At 44.2% G+C, this 18,527-nt stretch overlaps 1 protein-coding gene across 2 annotated transcripts in view; it reads right to left on the bottom strand.

Annotated features, from left to right (window-relative positions):
* CLHC1 (clathrin heavy chain linker domain containing 1) overlaps window positions 1–18,527 on the bottom strand; it is a 66,607-nt gene that overhangs the window by 32,809 nt on the left and 15,271 nt on the right. For both annotated transcript variants that reach the window (XM_089663917.1, XM_089663918.1), the window contains exons 3-6: window positions 14,596–14,783; window positions 8,843–8,982; window positions 4,491–4,692; window positions 1,876–1,991 (exon numbers count right to left, since the gene is read on the bottom strand). In XM_089663917.1, the coding sequence (XP_089520043.1) occupies window positions 1,876–1,991; window positions 4,491–4,692; window positions 8,843–8,982; window positions 14,596–14,783 (646 nt within the window). The remainder of the gene's footprint in view (window positions 1–1,875; window positions 1,992–4,490; window positions 4,693–8,842; window positions 8,983–14,595; window positions 14,784–18,527) is intronic.

The following is an 18,527-nucleotide window of genomic DNA, read 5'->3' as shown; positions in this document are numbered from 1 at the left end:
CATCTTTCCCCTGATTTCTTCCAGATGCCGGTTTTCGTCTGTCTTGATTGGCAGGCGTGTGATGACATCACTCCTGCACATGTGCAGCTCAGTGTTCGTTCTACAGGGGATTGGGAATAGGCAGGTAAGTGTATTTTATTGCAGAAGAGACATTGTATGTCTCTCCTGCAATAAAGAGCCGGTCTGTTCCCAATTATTTTTTTTATTTTTGCCTTCAGTTTCACTTTAATTATGGAGATTTGTAATATAAAATTGGTAGTAAACATTCTATTTTAAATTGTACCCACAAGTAAGCTTATACAGGTACCATGAATATTTCCTAAATTTGCACCGTTTAGGAGAAATTCATCTTCCCTGTTGCCAATTATATCAGTGCACAAGCCCAGTGATTCTCTGCATTCTGGGCACAGTGAGCGTGAAAGCAAAGTGCCGTGCCGCGATGTTGACTCCTATGTGCAAATGTGTGGGAGTGTAGTCATCGCAGACCAGCCATTCAAATGGCTGGGTAGCCCATACCACGAAGGAAGATTTGGTGAAGATGGGAGCACCGGCAGTGGTGACAATGTGCCGCTGGAGAGCTCTGTTGTAAAGGAAAGTCTGCCACAATATGCTAGTATGCAATACAGAACAGTGGCTGAATGGTTAGCACTTCTGCCTGACAGCACTAGGCTCACTGGCTCGAATCCCAACCACTGCACCACCTGCCTGGAGTTTGCATGTTCTCCCTGTGCCCGCGTGGGTTTCCTCCAGGTACTCCGGTTTCTTCCCACACTCCAAAGACCTGCTGGTAGGTTAATTGGATCCTGTCTAAATTGGCCTTGTATATGTACAGTGGATATAAAAAGTCTACACACCCCTGTTAAAATGTCAGGTTTCTGTGATGTAAAAAAATGAGACAAAGATAAATATTTCAGAACTTTTGCCACCTTTAATGTGACCTATAAACTGTATAACTCAGACGAACAACAAACTGAAATCTTTTAGGGGGAGGGAAGTAAAAATAAAAAACTAAGATAATATGGTTGCATAAGTGTGCACACCCTTAAACTAATCCTTTGTTGAAGCCCCTTTTGATGTGATTCCAGCACTCAGTCTTTTTGGGGAGGAGTCTATCAGCATGACACATCTTGACTTGGCAATATTTGCCCGCTCTTCCTTGCAAAAACACTCCAAATCGGTCAGATTGCGAGGGCATCTCCTGTGCACAGACCTCTTCTGATCACCCCACAGATTTTCACAGGAACAAAGCTTTTTCTAAGAAGTGATGTGTTCAGTGTGCAGCGCTTTGTACACAGACATTGCGGCACTTAACATTGCGGTCCAGCACCGGTCAAGTTCCAGACTGCAGAGGAAGAGTGGAGTCCAGGGCGGCGCTCAATAGAGCGGATGTTCATCACAATGGGTGGATGCCAGCAACCTTAACCCCTTTGTGCCGATGCCTCCCGGCCCTTTAAGAGTTTCAGAAGCCGGGAGGCGGGCGGGGTCTTATGGTCATGTGACCACCGTGATTCGCCATCACGGCGGTCACATGATCGGAAAAGGTCCCGATCGCAAGAGGAGATCGGGACCTTTCCGAAAGTCATAGAGATGTGCTGGGAGAGCGCAGGGAGCACACTCTCAGCACATATGCATTTTCTAATGGCACGCAAATATGCAGACGCTCGACGTCAAGGCCCAGATGAAGAGAGGCTGCATATTTGCGTGCGCTCGGCGTCTAGGGGTTAATATAGCTACCTTGGAATCAACAGATGCAACTGTGACATGTCCCACTGTGATTGAAATCAGGGCCATATACAAAGTGCACCCTCAAGCATGTTCCCATGTGTCAGTGACCATAAGAAATGAACACCATGTATGTATCTGGACAGGAAATACCTTTCAATTCACTTTCTTTCTCTATCACTTCCGCTAATGTCTCATAGAGACCAACATTTTTATTAGATTTTGCCCAAAACGATATTGCATCTGCAATGACTCTTTTCTTCTGGTAACTAAAGAAAATGAGAGACCATACTATTACATCAGATGAATTATACATGACATGGAATAGATGATGCTGAATGTAAATTTACAACAATGTATAAATCGCCAGAAGGCTCCATGCACACGGGGCGTTTTAATAACGCTGGTTGCGTTACCTGTGTAAAGTCACGTTAAAAACACGACTCTTTCAGCATTTTTTAGCATCTTTGCATTAGCATTTAGCCGCGTTTTTTCGTGCTTGCAGTTTTTTAACAAAAAATGTTTTTTTTGCTAAATAAATGTCCAAAAATGCCAGTTTGCTGCATTTTGCAGCGTTAGTCCTCATGCACACGGGACGTTTTTACAACTGCTGTTTTTGGCTTTTGACATTTTTTTCTACAGCCATTAAACCCCCCAGCATGGTATCCTATGTGTCCAAGCACACACAGACTGTAATCAGTGTTTTTTGGCTGGAAAAAAAAAAACAAAACTAGTGGGCTTCCAGAGGAATTTAGCTGTAAAAACGCTTGAACGCTGAAAAACGGTGTTTTTGGTGAATAAAATGCTAAAAACGCAAACACTCCAACGCTGAAAACATGGCAAAATGTGGTAAACTGCGGTAAATGACGGTAAATCGCAGAAAACCGGCGTTTTTGGACTTTTTTTGACCAAAAAAAAACGCTAAAAACCGCAGACACAGAAAAATGCGGCAAAACACTATTGCAAAGATGCTAAAAAAAGCTGAAAAACTCAGGTTTTTAACGTGACTTTACACAGTTAACGTTACCAGCGTTATTAAAACGCCCCGTGTGCATGGAGTCTTATGCAGGCCATACATGGTTCGAGTTCCAAACGATTGTTCGCTCCGTAATCCAATGGTGCCATAAATGATTTCGAAAATCAACTGACCAACTCATAAAGTTCACCCCACATAACAGGCGAAACTTCTGTTCCTTCCAGGTCATGGCTCATGCGCATATTCTTTTCGGAAAAATGATCGTACGATTTCACCGTCATTGAGTCGAAAATCGGTAGTTTTTCATGGTTTTTCCAACATGCCCGATCACCAAAAAGGGGAGGAATCACGAAAATCAGCTGGTGCCATTGACTCAAAAACAGAGCAAAAATAGTCCGATTATTGTTAGGTCCGATTTTCGGATGAAAAATTGTTCGAATTTCGACCCATGTATGGCCGGCCTTAGAGCGTTTTTACAGCTAAAAAGAAACCTCTAGAAACCCTCTAGTTCTGGGCTTTCTTTCCAGCCAAAAAATGCTGCTTACAGTCTGTGTGCATCCCAAGAGTATACTGAAAATGTAACTATTTATAAAGCTTGATTTAGACTAGGCATGATTGTGAAAATATGAGCCCCCCCATTCCTTTTAAATGACTCCCTCCAGAGGAGATTTCATAATAATTGCTGCTAAGTAAATGCTTAAAACTTTGTAGCTGATCAATTAGTCCTCATGCACACGGGACGTTTTTACAGCGACTGTTTTTGGCTTTTGACGTTTTTTCCTACAGCTAGTAAACCCCCAGCATGTTATCCTATGTGTCCATGCACACATAGACTGTAATCAATGTTTTTTGGCTGGAAACCTCCCCCCCCAGACCTAGTAGGTTTCTAGAGGAGTTTTTAGCTGTAAAAATGCTCTAACGCTGAAAAACGCAGTAAATCGCGGCAAACCAGTGTTTTTGGACTTTTTTTGACCAAAAAAATATAAATTTTTTTGGTCAAGTAAAACTAAAAAATGCTCAAAAACACAAATGTGAAAAACGCCACTAAACACCAATACAAAATCGCTAAAAATACGCTGAAAAACTCATGTTTTAACGTGATTTTACACAGCTAATGTTACCAGCATTAATAAAACACCCCGTGTGCATGGAGAATGTTAATGGAGATCTTCCTGCACAATACAGACAGAGTTAATTATGACAAACAATGCTGTCCAACCCCCTTATAAACAAAGAGAACTACCTAGGATTTTTCCTCGCTGGAGGATTCAGAATAGAGCAGCTATAAAAGGTAAGCTGCAATTTAAATTTTTTTTTTTTTTACTTTATGCTATGTGAATACAGACATGTAACAAATATGAAGTAGGTTTTATATCAATTTGGATGCAAAAGTGGAAATAGAAATTAGATGAAAGATTTAAAGTGGTATTAAAGTCAAAATTGTTATCCCTAAATCAGATAAAAATGCAGCCAGTGCGAGAGAGACACACGTAGAGTAGTACCACAGAGCAGGAACGCGCACATTGTGGAGACTCACACAGGACGCCATAGGTCCCAGTGGCAAAGAGGGCACAGAGAGAAAAGGAAAATACAAAATGCAGGCAGCAAACAATTAAAAAGGAAGCTCCGAGGAGCAAATTAATAAAAAAAAAAAAAAAAAGAAAACAAAAAGAATCAAATGTATGTGAGTTATATAATTTGTATTTGATGGAGGAAAAATAAAATTGACTTTTTTACCACTTGAAGGGTAACATACCTTCATATTGATTGTATTATGCCGTATGTGTTTTACCTGTCCATCAGTTTCTTGTTTAATAGTTCAGCTTCTTCCCTTTCTTGGAGGGCAAGGCTTAGTTTTAAATCCAGTTCCTGTTTTCTTTGGATGGGAACATATTTGGTATTCATGCTGGAAATGAGTTGTTGCTTCTTGTCATCTAACTGTTGCTGGTAATTTTCAAGTGCGGCCATATCAAGAGAATCTTCTATAGACATGCCTAGAAAATGAAAACAGTAACCCTGGTGGTCAATACACGTGATCTCACAAGTCGGGATCTCATGTACAGTTGTGCTCAAAAGTTGGCATACCCTGGCAGAAATCATGATATTTTGCCATTGATATTGAAAATTATTATTAATATTTATTATTATATAGGATTTATATAACGCCAACAGTTTGCTCAGCGCTTTACAATATACCGGGAGACAATACAGCAACAATACAGTTCAATACAAGAGGGTTAGGAGGGCCCTGATCCTGGGAGCTTACAATCTAGGAGGGAGGGGCTAGTGGTACAAAAGGTAATAACTGTGGGGGATGGACTGGTAGGAGGAATAGAAGATTCCGTTATTAACTGAGGGAAGGATAGGCTTCCCTGAAGAGATAGGTTTTCAGAGATCGCCTAAAAGTGAGCAGAGTAGGCGATAGTCTGATAAATCGGGGTAGAGAGTTCCAGAGGATAGGGGAAGCTCTGGAGAAGTCTTGGAGACGAGCATGGGAGGAGGAGACAAGGGAGCTAGAGAGCAGGAGGTCGTGCGAAAATATGACCGATCGTGTCAAAAAACTGTCTTTTATTTAAGGATAGCGATGATAGTGATGATATAAAGCGGTTTATTATAACATAATTCTTTGGCTCCTTTTTAAATAATAATAACAGAATTCCCCCAAATGGCCCGGATCAGAAGTTTCCATTCCCTGGAATGTTTGGCCTTGGTACAGACACACAAGGTGACACACACGGGTTAAAATGACAATTAAAGGTTAATTTCCCACATCTGTGGCTTTTTAAATTGCAATTAGTGTCAGTGTATAAATAGTCAATGAGTTTGTTAGCTCTCACGTGGATGCACCGACTAGGATAGATACTGAGCCATGGGGAGAAGAAAAGAACTGTCAAAAGACCTGCGTAACAAGGTAATGGGACTATATAAAGATGGAAAAGGATGTAAAAAGACATCCAAAGCCTTGAATATGCAAGTCAGTTCTGCTCAATCACTTATTAAGAAGTGGAAAATTTGGGGATCTCTTGATACCAAGCCAAGGTCAGGAAGACCAAGAGAGATTGAAGCAGGATGGCCAGAAGAATGTTCAGGATACAAAGAAAAACCCATAGGTAACCTCAGGAGAAATACAGACTGTTCTAGAAAAAGACAGTGTGCTTGTTTCAAGTAGCACAATACGATGATACTTGAAAAAAAATTAGCTGCATGGTCGAGTTTTCAAAAAGAAGCCTATACTGCACCAATGCCACAAAAAAGCCCGGTTACAATATGCCTGACAACACCTTGACACACCTTACCGCTCTATCACAAGGAAAAAACTAACAAACATATTATGTCTTACTTACCTGCTCTGTGCAATGCTTTTGCACAGAGCAGTCCCGAGCCTCTTCTTCATAGCTTTTTGCTATGGGCACACTTGGCGCTACCTGACGCTCTCTCCTCATCGGCTCACTGGCTGTGATTGACAGTAGCGGGAGCCAATAGCTCCCTCTGCTGTCTCAGCTAATGAGGAGGGAGAGACCCGTGACAGCCGAGACTCTTGTGCCCATCGCTGGATTGAGATGGGGTTCAGGTAAGTATTGGGGGGAAGCTGCTGCACACAGAAGGTTTTTTACCTTCATGCATAGAGCCTTTACAACCACTTTAACGTAAACAACCTTCTTCCTTTAGAACCACTTTAATGGGGGAAATTTACTATTATTATTATTATTATTATACAGGATTTATATAGCGCCAATAGTTTGCTCAGCGCTGTACATTACAATGGGAGACAGTACACGAGACAGTACAGTAACAATACAATACAATACACGAGGGGTTCGAGGGCCCTGCTCCTTGGAGCTTACAATCTAGGGGGGAGGGGATAGTGGTACAGGAGGAAATAGCTGTGGGGGATGGAGTGGTGGGAAGAGTGGAGGGGATCGGCAATTAGCTGAGGGCAGGGTAGGCTTCCCTGAAGAGACGGGTTTTCAGGGTGCACCTAAAGGTGAGGAGCAGGGGCGGACTGACAACTCATGGGGCCCCCGGGCAATAGGGGATTATGGGGCCCCTGTGTCCTTGCCCAAACTCAAAAAGCCTATGAAAAAGGTACCAAGGGCATCTCATGGGGCCCCCTATTGACCCCGGGCCCGCGGGCAGTGCCCACGTTTCCAGATGGTCAGTCCGCCCCTGGTGAGGAGAGTAGGTGACAGTCTGATGGATTGGGGTAGTGAGTTCCAGAGGATGGGGGAAGCCCTGGAGAAGTCCTGGACACGGGCATGGGAGGAGGAAACCAGGGAACTAGAGAGTAGGAGGTCTTGTGAGGAGCGGAGAGTACGTTTTGGGTGGTATTTGGATATCAGGTCGGTGATGTAGTTTGGGGCAGTGTTATGAACAGCTTTGTACGTCAATGTTAGCAATTTGAATTTTATGCGTTGGTCAATTGGAAGCCAGTGGAGGGATTGACAGAGGGGGGCGGCGGATACTAAAACTGGAGCACTCAGAATCTGGTGCAGTTGTGCATGGTAGCCAATCAGCTTCTGTCTTCAGCTTGGAAGCCGATTGGTTTCTATGCAGAGCTGCACCAGATTTTGCATCCGCCAGTTTTAGTAAGTGACCCCCACTGTGTTATGTTTTGCACTGTAAATAACATATATCTATTTACTGTATGTCCTATTGCAAACGGTTAAGCCCCCTTTCAGTTGGGGCGGACCCATCAACAGATCTGATTGCCCAGTGGGGGGATTTTTCAGCTGATCAAGCGGATGACAGGTCTGTGTCCACTACGCTGATGCAGAGCGGACACAGACACAGCCTGCCGTTTTCTATGGGGCGGTTGGATGGATCATCCGATCTGATCTGACAGATGGGGAACGGATCCCCATCCGTCTGTTTTTAGCGTACACGATCGGATGCCGGCGGGTGTCAGCGGACATATGTAGAGAGCTATGGATGGTCTGATCACGTCTGCCTGAAAAACTGACCCGATCGGACCGGCAGTGTGAAAGGGGCCTAAAATGGTATGATATGGCTTTATTAATAAAAGATAACAAAAAAATAGTTTCAACAGATATAAAAGACAAAGGTGAATCAGCCTGCTAGTATTCACCAAGAACTAAAAGATTGCCATTAGTTGAGCTTAGCCTTAGCATACACTCTGATGATTATTTATAAAGGATTCACTGTGCGGTTCACACTTCATTTTAAGGCGTTTCGATGATGAAAACGAAAAAAACATATATTAATTTACACATTATATATCAAATATTTCTAGTCTATTCCTATTAATCTGAAGGATCCTGAAGTTGTTAAACTTTGTGATGCTCTGCACACATTTACTTCCCTGAATTCTGTGACCTGTAGTCACTATGTCCTGTGATAGGCACTGCCGTGTCACACGTTTCACAGAGCAGGCCTTCTGAACTACAGAGGTGCTGGGAGGAGGAGTTTCAGAAGGTGGAGTCAGTACAGGAATCAGTGTGTTCAGGCAGCAAAGTACCATGGGGTATGTAGTCCTTAGAAATTGAGGAGAAAATGCAAAGCATCAGGGAGTCCAGGAAGTTGTGGAATGAGGCATCTGGCAGCACTCACAACATGAAAGGAGATTTTTCAGTTAAAGTGGTTGTAAGGGCTAAACGTTTTTTTGGCTTAATGCATTCTCTGCATTAAGGTAAAAAACCTTTCATGTTCAGCTCCCCCCCCTACTAAATATTTAACTGGGCCCAATCTCAATTCAGCGCTGTGCGCAGGACGTTGCTGCTCTCTCTTCTCATAGGACACAGAGGCAGCAGCAAGAGAAATTGGCTCCTGCTGCTGTTAATCAAATCCTGTGGAGAGGAAGCAGGGGGCAGGGCCTACCTGTGTGTGGAATAGATGCACACAGCCTGGCTCAGAACAGAGCCCGCAAAAGTGCCCCTATAGCAGGCAGCTTGCAATGGGGGCACTCAAAATGGAGGAAGAGCCAAGAGTGCCAGCAGGGGACCCAAGAAGAAGAAGATCGGGGCCGCCTTGCGCAAAACCACTGTTTTATAAAACTGTAAATCCATTCAAGCAGATTTTTAAGGAAGGTTTATGCTGGGAGGGGGAATTTTTTTTTAGGGGGGGGGTGAGAGTATCTGGTCTTGCTAGGTCGCAAAATAGTCAGCTCCAACCTTGGGTGGACCATACCTGGGATCAGAGAGTAGGGGTTTATTTCCTCCTTTTCAGGTGATTTCTCCTTTACTGGAGGGTGCTTCATGCTCGTCTGTTTGAGCAGTTTTTGCAATTCACGTTCAATTCTATCAGAGTCCAGATTAATTAATTCAATCCTAAGAAAAAAAAATGCATCATGTTAAAGCAGGGGAACGTAGATGGAAAAGGAAAGGGTGACAGTAATGAGGGGTATTGATGGAAGGTTACAAATTAGGTAAGAGAGTTACAGGGAAAGATCCATTATATCATTAGGTTATGTATCCTTATATAATAAGATTTGTAAGAATATCGCTCTACCAGTTCAGTGAAAGGTAACTTCTTACCATTATGATTTTTTTTCACCATTTTGTTTTGATTTGTATGGAAATACCTTTCTATTGGAATGCTTTCCAAGTGTAATGCCCGTCGGGTTAGCTGGGTAGCTTTTTTGTCAATAAGAGGATGAGTAGCAGACTGGGATGAGTCAGCCTGGGAGTGAGGCAATAGTTCACTTTAGGAGAGGCTAGGGAGGTTCTGAAGGTCAGGGCTTCTGGAGCCCTCCCACCTCTCCATAAACCTGATAGCTTTCTGGAGGAGGAATGTAGGAGGGGAAGAAGCTTGGATTTGCATACTTGAGGGACCTTGGCCAATCCCCTGGCAGGAGGCCAAGACAACCCTTAAGCATCGCAGAGCCTGCGTAGAAGGGAGCAGTGTCGGGTGGAAGATGGATTGAGAGGCTGGAGTGTGAGCCTGGGAGAGGGCCCAGGAAGGGGGCCTACCTACAGGCAGGTGCTGGAGAAGAGGATGTTCACTATACTACTGTCTCCAAGAGAAGACATCCTGAGCAGCAGGGAAGGAGCCAGCCCAGCGAAAGGCCTAAAGGCAGCCACCAACCCATCAGGAGAGGACAGTGTGAGTACTCTTACACCCCCTGTGCCGGATAAGGGGAGAGGGCAGTCAGGTGGAAAACCCAACTAGCTTCTCATCCAGGGCTTCTGCATTAAATTCTGTACATAGTTGCTAAGGAGTTTGTCCTCAAGATTGCAGTTTCCTTGGGCATCCCATGCACCTCAAAACCCCATCCAAGTTCTAAACCCCTTAATAGAAGCACAAAACCAAGTTTAAGGACTGTTTACTGACTCTGAGTGCAAAGTGTGTAAGAAAATGTGTGTTGCCTGGCTGTGCAGAGTTTTAAGGGGAACTCAAAACTCAGCGACTCCTAAGCGGGTAGTGCTACACAAGCATTTCAGTTATGGAACTGTATTAGTCTATCCTGTTTGGAGTGTAAAGAGTGGCCTCAGCACACATGTCTCCGCTAGACCACACCCTCTAACGCATTTTGCCCCACCCACTAGAGCTTATTCATTGCTATGACTAAGCACCAATGGGCAGGGTGAAACGTATTAGTGGGCATGATCTAGCATAGACAGGTCGGGAGTAGCAGCAATCCTTTGACATGCATTTGTCTGCTCCCAGGGTTCTTATAGTTAGTAAAACAACACAACAATTTTCATGCAGACATATCATGGTGCCTAAAATGTATCTACTGTCATGCTGAAAATTATTTTCTGCACACCCAGAGTGTTCTGCTTGATCCTGGGCGTACATGCAATAGAGGCCATGATGTTTCCGACTTAGACTTTAATTCCTGCCCCACCCCAGAACGAAGCACTGTTATTGGCTGTAAAGGCACTGTCTGATTCTGGATTCCAGGAATGGACAGGGGTCAAACTCCAGAAAAGTCGAAACCTCTATTCATTGAATGAGGAATTGGGGCAAAGGAAAACCCAGTGCAATATTGCAAAGGTACACTGTTGCAGCACTGCCACCTAGGGGCGCCTGGGCGCAGCACAGGCTGGCACTCTCTCTGTGTGGGACGTCGACATGTCATGAATGATCCTTTAGCTGAGAGGAGTGGTGGCAGAGGGGAGGAAGGAAGGACAGAGGAGGATTCTGGGTGTCTGGGGCCAATGTAGCAGCTGAGCTGCTGCTTCTTCCAGTGTTCCTCTCAGACACAGTCCCCTACTGCAATCCGGCTGGTGGCTTCTGATCACTGTGGAGTTCCAGCCCTTCTCTTCCCATTTATCAGTGGAGGCGGAGCTGTGCCTTCAGAGGAAGGTAATGTCTGACTCTGATGTCTCGTGTCTGTGTGAATGTGACCCAGCCGGCCATCCATCACATATGCAATGTGTCAGTGAGTGATGACATCATCAGGATCCCACAGCCTGCTCTTCTAGTGCCTGCTGGGCCTGCTGATCTGTGTCAGTGTTGGTGTTGATGTGTTGTGTCGGATCTGTCACTGTGTGGGATCGCTCAGTTCAGTTGCCTGCTGTCACAGCGTTTTATCTCCCCCCATTGCCTGGGGAATTCCAGCCTGGGATCTGTCAGAGTGTGGATCCATCATCCTCCACTCACTGCAACTGTCACCCTGCCACTGCCAGCCACAGATACAGTCCATCCATGACACTGATTTTGTCTTTAGTATTGGTTCTGGTGGCATCTTATGGCACTTATTTTTGCAAATTAAAAGAAATTTATCAGTTTCATGTTTTGCTGATTTAATATTTTCTACAGGTTTTTTTTTTTTCATTTTTGGTGATTAGGTATGGGGTTGATTTACTAAACAAGCAGATATAGTTCAATTGACAAGGTAAATGTTCACTTGGCTTAGTGAATAGGGTAATTCTGGGTCATCTGCAATCATTCAATCAAGATGAAACAAAAATCCTGTGTTTTAACCCCTTGCTGACAGCAACAGTTGGCCCATTAAGTGAAACATGATGCCAGAAGCTAATAGGCTGGTGTACAGTATTTGGGTGCCAATCCTACTGGTTACTTATTGTTGGCAGTTGATCTTGAGCTGTTGGTGACAGCTCAGTCACATTTCTGGGGGTGCTGATTGAGTGAGCTCCAGAACAACACAGTAATACATATATGCGGTGGCTTGGCGTAAAGGCCCACCTGTCATATAGACGCAAATGTGCATAATACTGTTGCAAAGGGGTTAATTGACCTTGCAGAGTATTCATAGTGAACATAACCTTCATTACTAAGCAAGCATTCATTTTACATAATGCATAAATACATTTACAAAGTGAACATCCACTTTGATGAGTGAACAGTCTCTATTCTTTTAGTAAATCAGTCCAATGTTGGTTGTAACAGACATCCTAAAGCTGAAAAAGCCATGCATTAAGGTACAGAACATCCTACTATTTGTCCTAACCTGCCCCCCCCCACCGTCCCTAATCACTTACCTGGCTCCATGTCACCACTCCAGCACTGTCTATAAGCATTGCTCCCCTCATTTCCCGCTTTCACAGGAGAAACTGAAGACAGCAGAGCCATAGGTCCGTGCTGCTTTCAGTCAAACTTCTGTGAGGGAGGAGCTGGGGTGTGGCTTATGAGCGCTGAGCATGTCAATAGATGCACACAGCCCTTCTCAGGAGCTTGCACACACGGGTGACTCCTTAGCACCTGCCTTGCTGCAGAAGGCACCCAGAGGAGGGAGAAGCTGACAGTGCTGGCAGGGGACTGCCAAGGAGGAGAAAAGGAACTTTCTGTGCTATACCATTGCACATAGCAGGTAAGTATTCTTTTTTATATACAGAAAAACAAAACAAAACTAGACTTTAGTATCACTTTAACCCCTTCCCTCCCTGGCGTCCTCTTTAAAAGTTCTTAATGCTCGGGGGGGAAGGTCAGGAAGTATGGGTAATCATATTGGAAGATTGGAAGGTGGTCCCGCCAGCTACTGATGTTTCTCAGGACCAAGAGCTGTTTTCAGCAGCTAATGCAGGCCATAGACGGGTCGAAAACCGACCGTTTTTAAAAATAAAAAAAATAAAAATCAGTCGTTCAATAAGCCGACGTTACCACCAATGGTAAAAAAAAAGAGAAAAAAAAAAATGGGACGATTTTCTTTACGTCAACGGCCGGCATTTAATTACTTCTGTCCCTTGCAGAGAGCCCCGCTATTATATTTGACATGAAAAAGTATTGCGGTTGCAACAATGTATCCATTTGTATCCATTTCGGATACAGATGGTTTTATTCGGATACAAATAGATACATTGTTGCAACCGCAAGACTTTTCATATCTTCTTCTCCTTCTTCTTCTTCTCCTTCTCCTTCTTCACGATCGGCCGATTTGCCCATCATTGCCGGGAAAATTGGCCGATCGGGAAAATCGGCCGTTTTTTTCCAACTTTACCGATAAAAAAAATGTGCTAAAACCCTGAAAAACGGCCGACCAATTAACCCATTAATGGTGCAAAAATCGGCCATGCTCACGGCACATAAACATTGCCCGCCCAGCAACACATATGTGCGCTTTGTGGCCGTTACAGCCCAGATTTATTGCGCTGCACATACGGGTTACTGGGGCGTTAAGGGGTTTGAGAAGAACAAAATGTATGTATACACTGCGCTGTTTATCATTGTGAATTTATTGCAGCCATCATTCATTGTATGAGGTTGCAGTGATGTAATGACATCCATTATGGCTGCTTACCTTATAAAACTATGTCTGCACACAAAAACACATCAATTACTTTTATTTTGCATTAAAGTCTACACAAGAAAAAATATCAGCACAAGGGTCATTACTTACAATGAATACCATGTGTCCCTTGTGCTGTTGCCCGCTCCTGTAATGGAAAACCTCCTCCACAGATTCTCCCCGCACCCTCGCCACAGTAATCTTCTGGTGTGGCGGGAGTTAATAGAGCTGATACAGGCACTCATTAAGAGTGGCCAACTATGCCTGCCTTTCTGCCCCCCCCCCCCTCCATTCACAGAACTCGTACTAAAGCCAGGGCCATGGATAAGGAGGCACCACCAGTCCTTCTGTACAGGGCCCAGGACAGCAGAGGGGGGCAGGCAGCTGGGTAAATCAGATGTGGGCACTGATGGTGATTGGCACGGCGGGGGGCAATTACTGGAACCAATCCCCTGTATGGCTCTCTCTGCAACAGCTAAAAAGCTGGTTTCATCTGCTATCCCTCCCACTGGCTCTCAGCTGCTGCAGAGGGAGCTATGCAGGGAATCGGTGCCAGTAATTGCCCCTCCCCCACCGCAGCTATCACCCTCCTGGTGCACCGTACGTTTTCCCCTGATGCCCAGGCCCCCCTGTGTGCCCCCATAATGGTACTGCAAAGCGAAACAAAACAGAAAGCGTAACAACCTTGTGCATTACCTCAGTAAACCAAATTTTATTGAATACAGAATGATACTGGTTCAATTTGCACCCATAACGGTGCCAGTTTCCCCCCTCTTCTTCCCCCCAGCAGCTGCAAGCACACTTTAGGATTCCTCAGTATGTAGAGTGGGGGAAGGGTCCAGTAAATATGTCACATTTACAAGCCCTTTCCTGAAAGAACACAATGAGTGACCAGTACCAATCCCTCACTGTATTCATTCATACCTGAAGCATAGTAAATTGTGTTTTTTTTTGGGTGGGTGAGGGATGTCAGGTTGGCTGTATGGGGCCCCGTGGTTTCTAACAGTGTCTCCCTGACTACAGCTTCGGTGAATGAAATGAGATCTAAAACTAAAATTGTACACATGGTAGGATGTATGGTCATATTTTCAAAGTTTTTTTCTTTTGAATGTGTAAAGCTAAATAATGATCATTAAAAAAAAAAAAAAAAATCAAACACCCTATTTTCCGGAACTAGTAGCTAGAAGCGGTGTCATACAGCCATAGGGAAGAGGTAAGTATTTCATTCATAGAATTCTCATGACCTAACCTCTCTTCCAGCTCTGTGGCCCTCTTCCTATAATACATGAGGGTGGTGGGCTCAGATGTCAGGCTTTTCAGCTTGGCCTGCAGATGGGTGGCATCTATTTCTCCCTGTCTGAGCACATCAATAAACTCCTCATATTCCTGCTTGATTGCAGTAAGAATGTCTTGATATTCCGCACAATGCTCAATTAACTGAAAGAAAAATAAGTAGCATAAGAGAAGAACCCTAGGCAAAAAGGAGGATGTTTATTTTTTAAACAAATGAATAATTGACATTTTAATAATTAACTCCTTCCCACCAGCCACACGCATATATGTGGTCTCTTGGTGAATGGGCCTTAACGTCAACATGTGCATACCCCAAAAAAAGAGAACTGTGCCAAGAGCACACAGCGTGCGCGCTCCCGGCACAGTTATTGGTGGCTAAGAGACCGCTCCCAATCTCTACTTGCTATCGGGTGCTTTCCAATCATGTGACAGCCAATCTACATCTAAAACCCCTTAGAGGGCCAGGAGGAGCCAGCGCCAAAGGGTTAACCTTCACTTCAAAATGTGAAAAAGCTGCCTTATCTCCTCGTTATATCAATCTCTTTTGAGTAGCCTCAAGGCCACCCTGAGGGTACCGGGTAGACATGGCTGGTCTTTAGATATAAATGAAATAACACGTTTGCACTAATAATCCCACACAATTTATAAAATATTGCTTAATGTGTAAATACATATATCTTTATATAAATAAATTATTAATAGTGTCCAATTAAATGTGCAATTGTCCAACACCAAAAATTGTATCTGTATCAATAAATGAGATCTTCAAATCAACAAATCTTCATGTGAAAAACACAAAACCAGCGTACACAAATCCACCACCGAATAGATTGAATAAACTCACCAGAGCAAAAAGTATTTGGGGAAAAAAAAAAATTAAAAAGCTGCTAATCTACAGGCTAGAACATGACAACCTTACAAATATTCTTAAAGTGTTACTAAACCCACAACAGTAAAATCAGTCTGTATATGCAGTAAAGCGTGCTTGTTATACTCACTGTGGGACCTAAGGGGTTAATCCTCTGCATTGTGTTAAAAGACTGTTTGATCCTGTCTTCTCTGATTCTCCCCTTCTTTTACAGTCCCCAATCTATCTCCTGATAGAACAGAGACATAGTACAGGAGATGACCAGAGTCTGCGGACATAGTACAGGGGATGACCAGAGACTGCGGACACAGTACAGGAGATGACCAGAGACTGCAGACATAGTACAGAAGATGACCAGAGACTGCAGACATAGTACAGGAGATGATGACCAGAGACTGCGGACACAGTACAAATGAACTGAGACTGCGGACACAGTACAGGAGATGACCAGAGACTGCGGACATAGTACAGGAGATGACCAGAGACTGCGGACATAGTACAGGAGATGACCAGAGTCTGCGGACATAGTACAGGAGATGACCAGAGACTGCAGACATAGTACAGGAGATGACCAGAGACTGCAGACACAGTACAAGAGATGACCAGAGACTGCAAACATAGTACAGGGGATGACCAGAGACTGCGGACATAGTACAGGGGATGACCAGAGACTGCGGACCTTTGGGAAGCGGAGAAGGGGGAGCGGGTACCCGAATTTGACCGGTACCCGCTCCCACTTCCGCGGAGTTGTCCTTCCCCCTCCTTCCCCGTAATCTTCTGGGACACGTGACAGGTCCCAGAAGATTACAGGACCATTCACAAAGCGCGGCGCTTCTTGCACATGTGCAGTGAGCATCCGGCTATGAAGCTGCAACCTGCTGGGGGGCCATGCCGGTGCCAGGGAGAGAAGACTGAGGACACCGCTGGACCGAGGAACAGGTAGGACCGCTGGAGGTCTGCAGAGAAGAGATGAGCGGCCGGCCCGATATTCTAATATGGTGGAAATACCAGGCCAGACGCTCCACATTCGCAACATAAGACGCACACACATTTCCCCCCATTTTTTTGGGGGGGAAAAATGTGCATCTTATGGAGTGAAAAATACGGTAAATCATATAGAGACACAGGATAATACTCTTCACACATATCTCTAACACAGGGTTTCCCTTCCTTTCTATAAGCAGGCTGGCCTTGTATTAAAGTGATAGTAAAGTCACTTTGTTCATTTTTACCTACAGGTAAGCTCATAATAAAGGATAGCTATGATTAAGGCTTATTGCCGAAACGCGTAAGACATTTTATATGCACATTTTACTCGTTCAATAAAGTTTATTATTCGGGAAGCCAAGTGTTGGCTATACCAATCTTCATCATATAATAAAGCTTACCTGTAGGTAAAAGTAATACCTCCTAAATGTGCACCATTTAGGATATATTCGGGGGGGGGTTTACAACCAGCGCATGCGCTCTGAAGGAACGGCATACCCGTGCCGTTCCTTCAGAGCACTGTGCCTTGTCCCGAGACTCCTGTGCACATGCGTGGGAGTGACATCATTGCGGCTCAGCCAGCCAGATGGCCGGAGCTTGCGAACCCGGAAGGAAGACCGCGTGAAGATGGAAGCCTCTACAGCGGTGACAGCGCACCACTGGAGGGCTTCTTTTTAACCACTTCCGGTCCGGCCACTGAATATAAACAATCGCATGGTGGCAGTGCAGGGGCGGGTTGCTGTTCATAAACTGCGCCAGCCATTTTGGATTGTGTGCGCTTCCTAGGAGCACGTGGCACCGGACACAGCGGAACACCGATCGCTGTACGGGACCTCTGTGTGAGGTCCCGATCATGTGATCACTGATTGGCCAATCAGTGATCACATGAATAGGTGTAAGCAAGATGTCACTTCTGATATCATTGCTTACTACGTGTGAAATCTGTAAATGATCACATGATACAAGGCTATTCACAACAGCCTTGTACCATGTGACAAGCTGTGACCAATCACAGTTCACACAGTATTTCTCAATGGCTGCAAGAATGCAGCCAGAGAAAAGGAGAAATGATTGCTTTTACAGCCTTTATGGGTGTAAAAGCAATCAGTGTAAAAAAAACAAAAAAAACAAAAAAACAAAAAAAAACTGTACTGCTAGGGTGACAGTATGTTAAAAAAAACCCCCAAAAAACATAAATAATTGTCAGGGCTCCAGGTATGACCAGAGGTGTGTGGACCGACACAGGGAAACACAGACTTCAGGTATAGCGTGTAAAACAATATAATTTATTATGGCAACACAAACATAAACGCTGTGCAACAAACCAAAACTAACACAAATACGTACAACAAGGTGCAACAAACCCAAACCTTAACTGATATATATATATATATATAAATATGGAGAACAACGTAGTCAGGCGGGCCGGGTCGGTAGCTAACGGGCAGACAAGGTACAAGGAGTAGGCAGAAGATTGGTCAGGAGTAGCCGAGGTCGGTGCAGGCAGAGTTCAAGCAGAGTCAGGATCAAGCAGAGTAAAGATCAGGCAGGAAGCAGACAGGATGCAGGTACAGGGGCTCATGGGAACAATACACCAAGGCGCTGACTGGCCATTCCTTAAATACACCTCCTGCAATCAGCCTCAGGTAATGGCTTGATTGCAGGAGTGAGCTTCTGGCTGCTGAGAGCAACTGCTGGCCAGCCCTGGTACTGCAGCCCACAAGGCAGGTGAGTCCCACCACCATTGGCGAGTACATTCCTGACAATAATAATATAAAAATCTAAAAAAATGTTTTAAAAATTATAATTTTTGGTTATAAACTAATTTGGGTTATTTTTCTTACTAAAAAGATAACTGAATACATTTTGGCCAAGATTATTTATTTGCAAAATTTTATAAGAAAAACACTTTTTTTGGACATTTTCATTTATATAGCAAAAAAAAAAAAAAATCCCAGTGGTAAATAAAGTTTTATCTGTCTCAAAAAAATGCTAAAAAATTCATATGGGTACAGTGTTGCACGACCACGCAA

This window comes from Staurois parvus, unplaced genomic scaffold (genome assembly GCF_062004578.1).
Source record: "Staurois parvus isolate SC_StPar_1 unplaced genomic scaffold, SC_StPar_1.0 ptg001798l, whole genome shotgun sequence".
NCBI classification, from domain to species: Eukaryota; Metazoa; Chordata; class Amphibia; order Anura; family Ranidae; genus Staurois; species Staurois parvus.
This window is presented reverse-complemented; position numbering and strand designations above follow the sequence as displayed.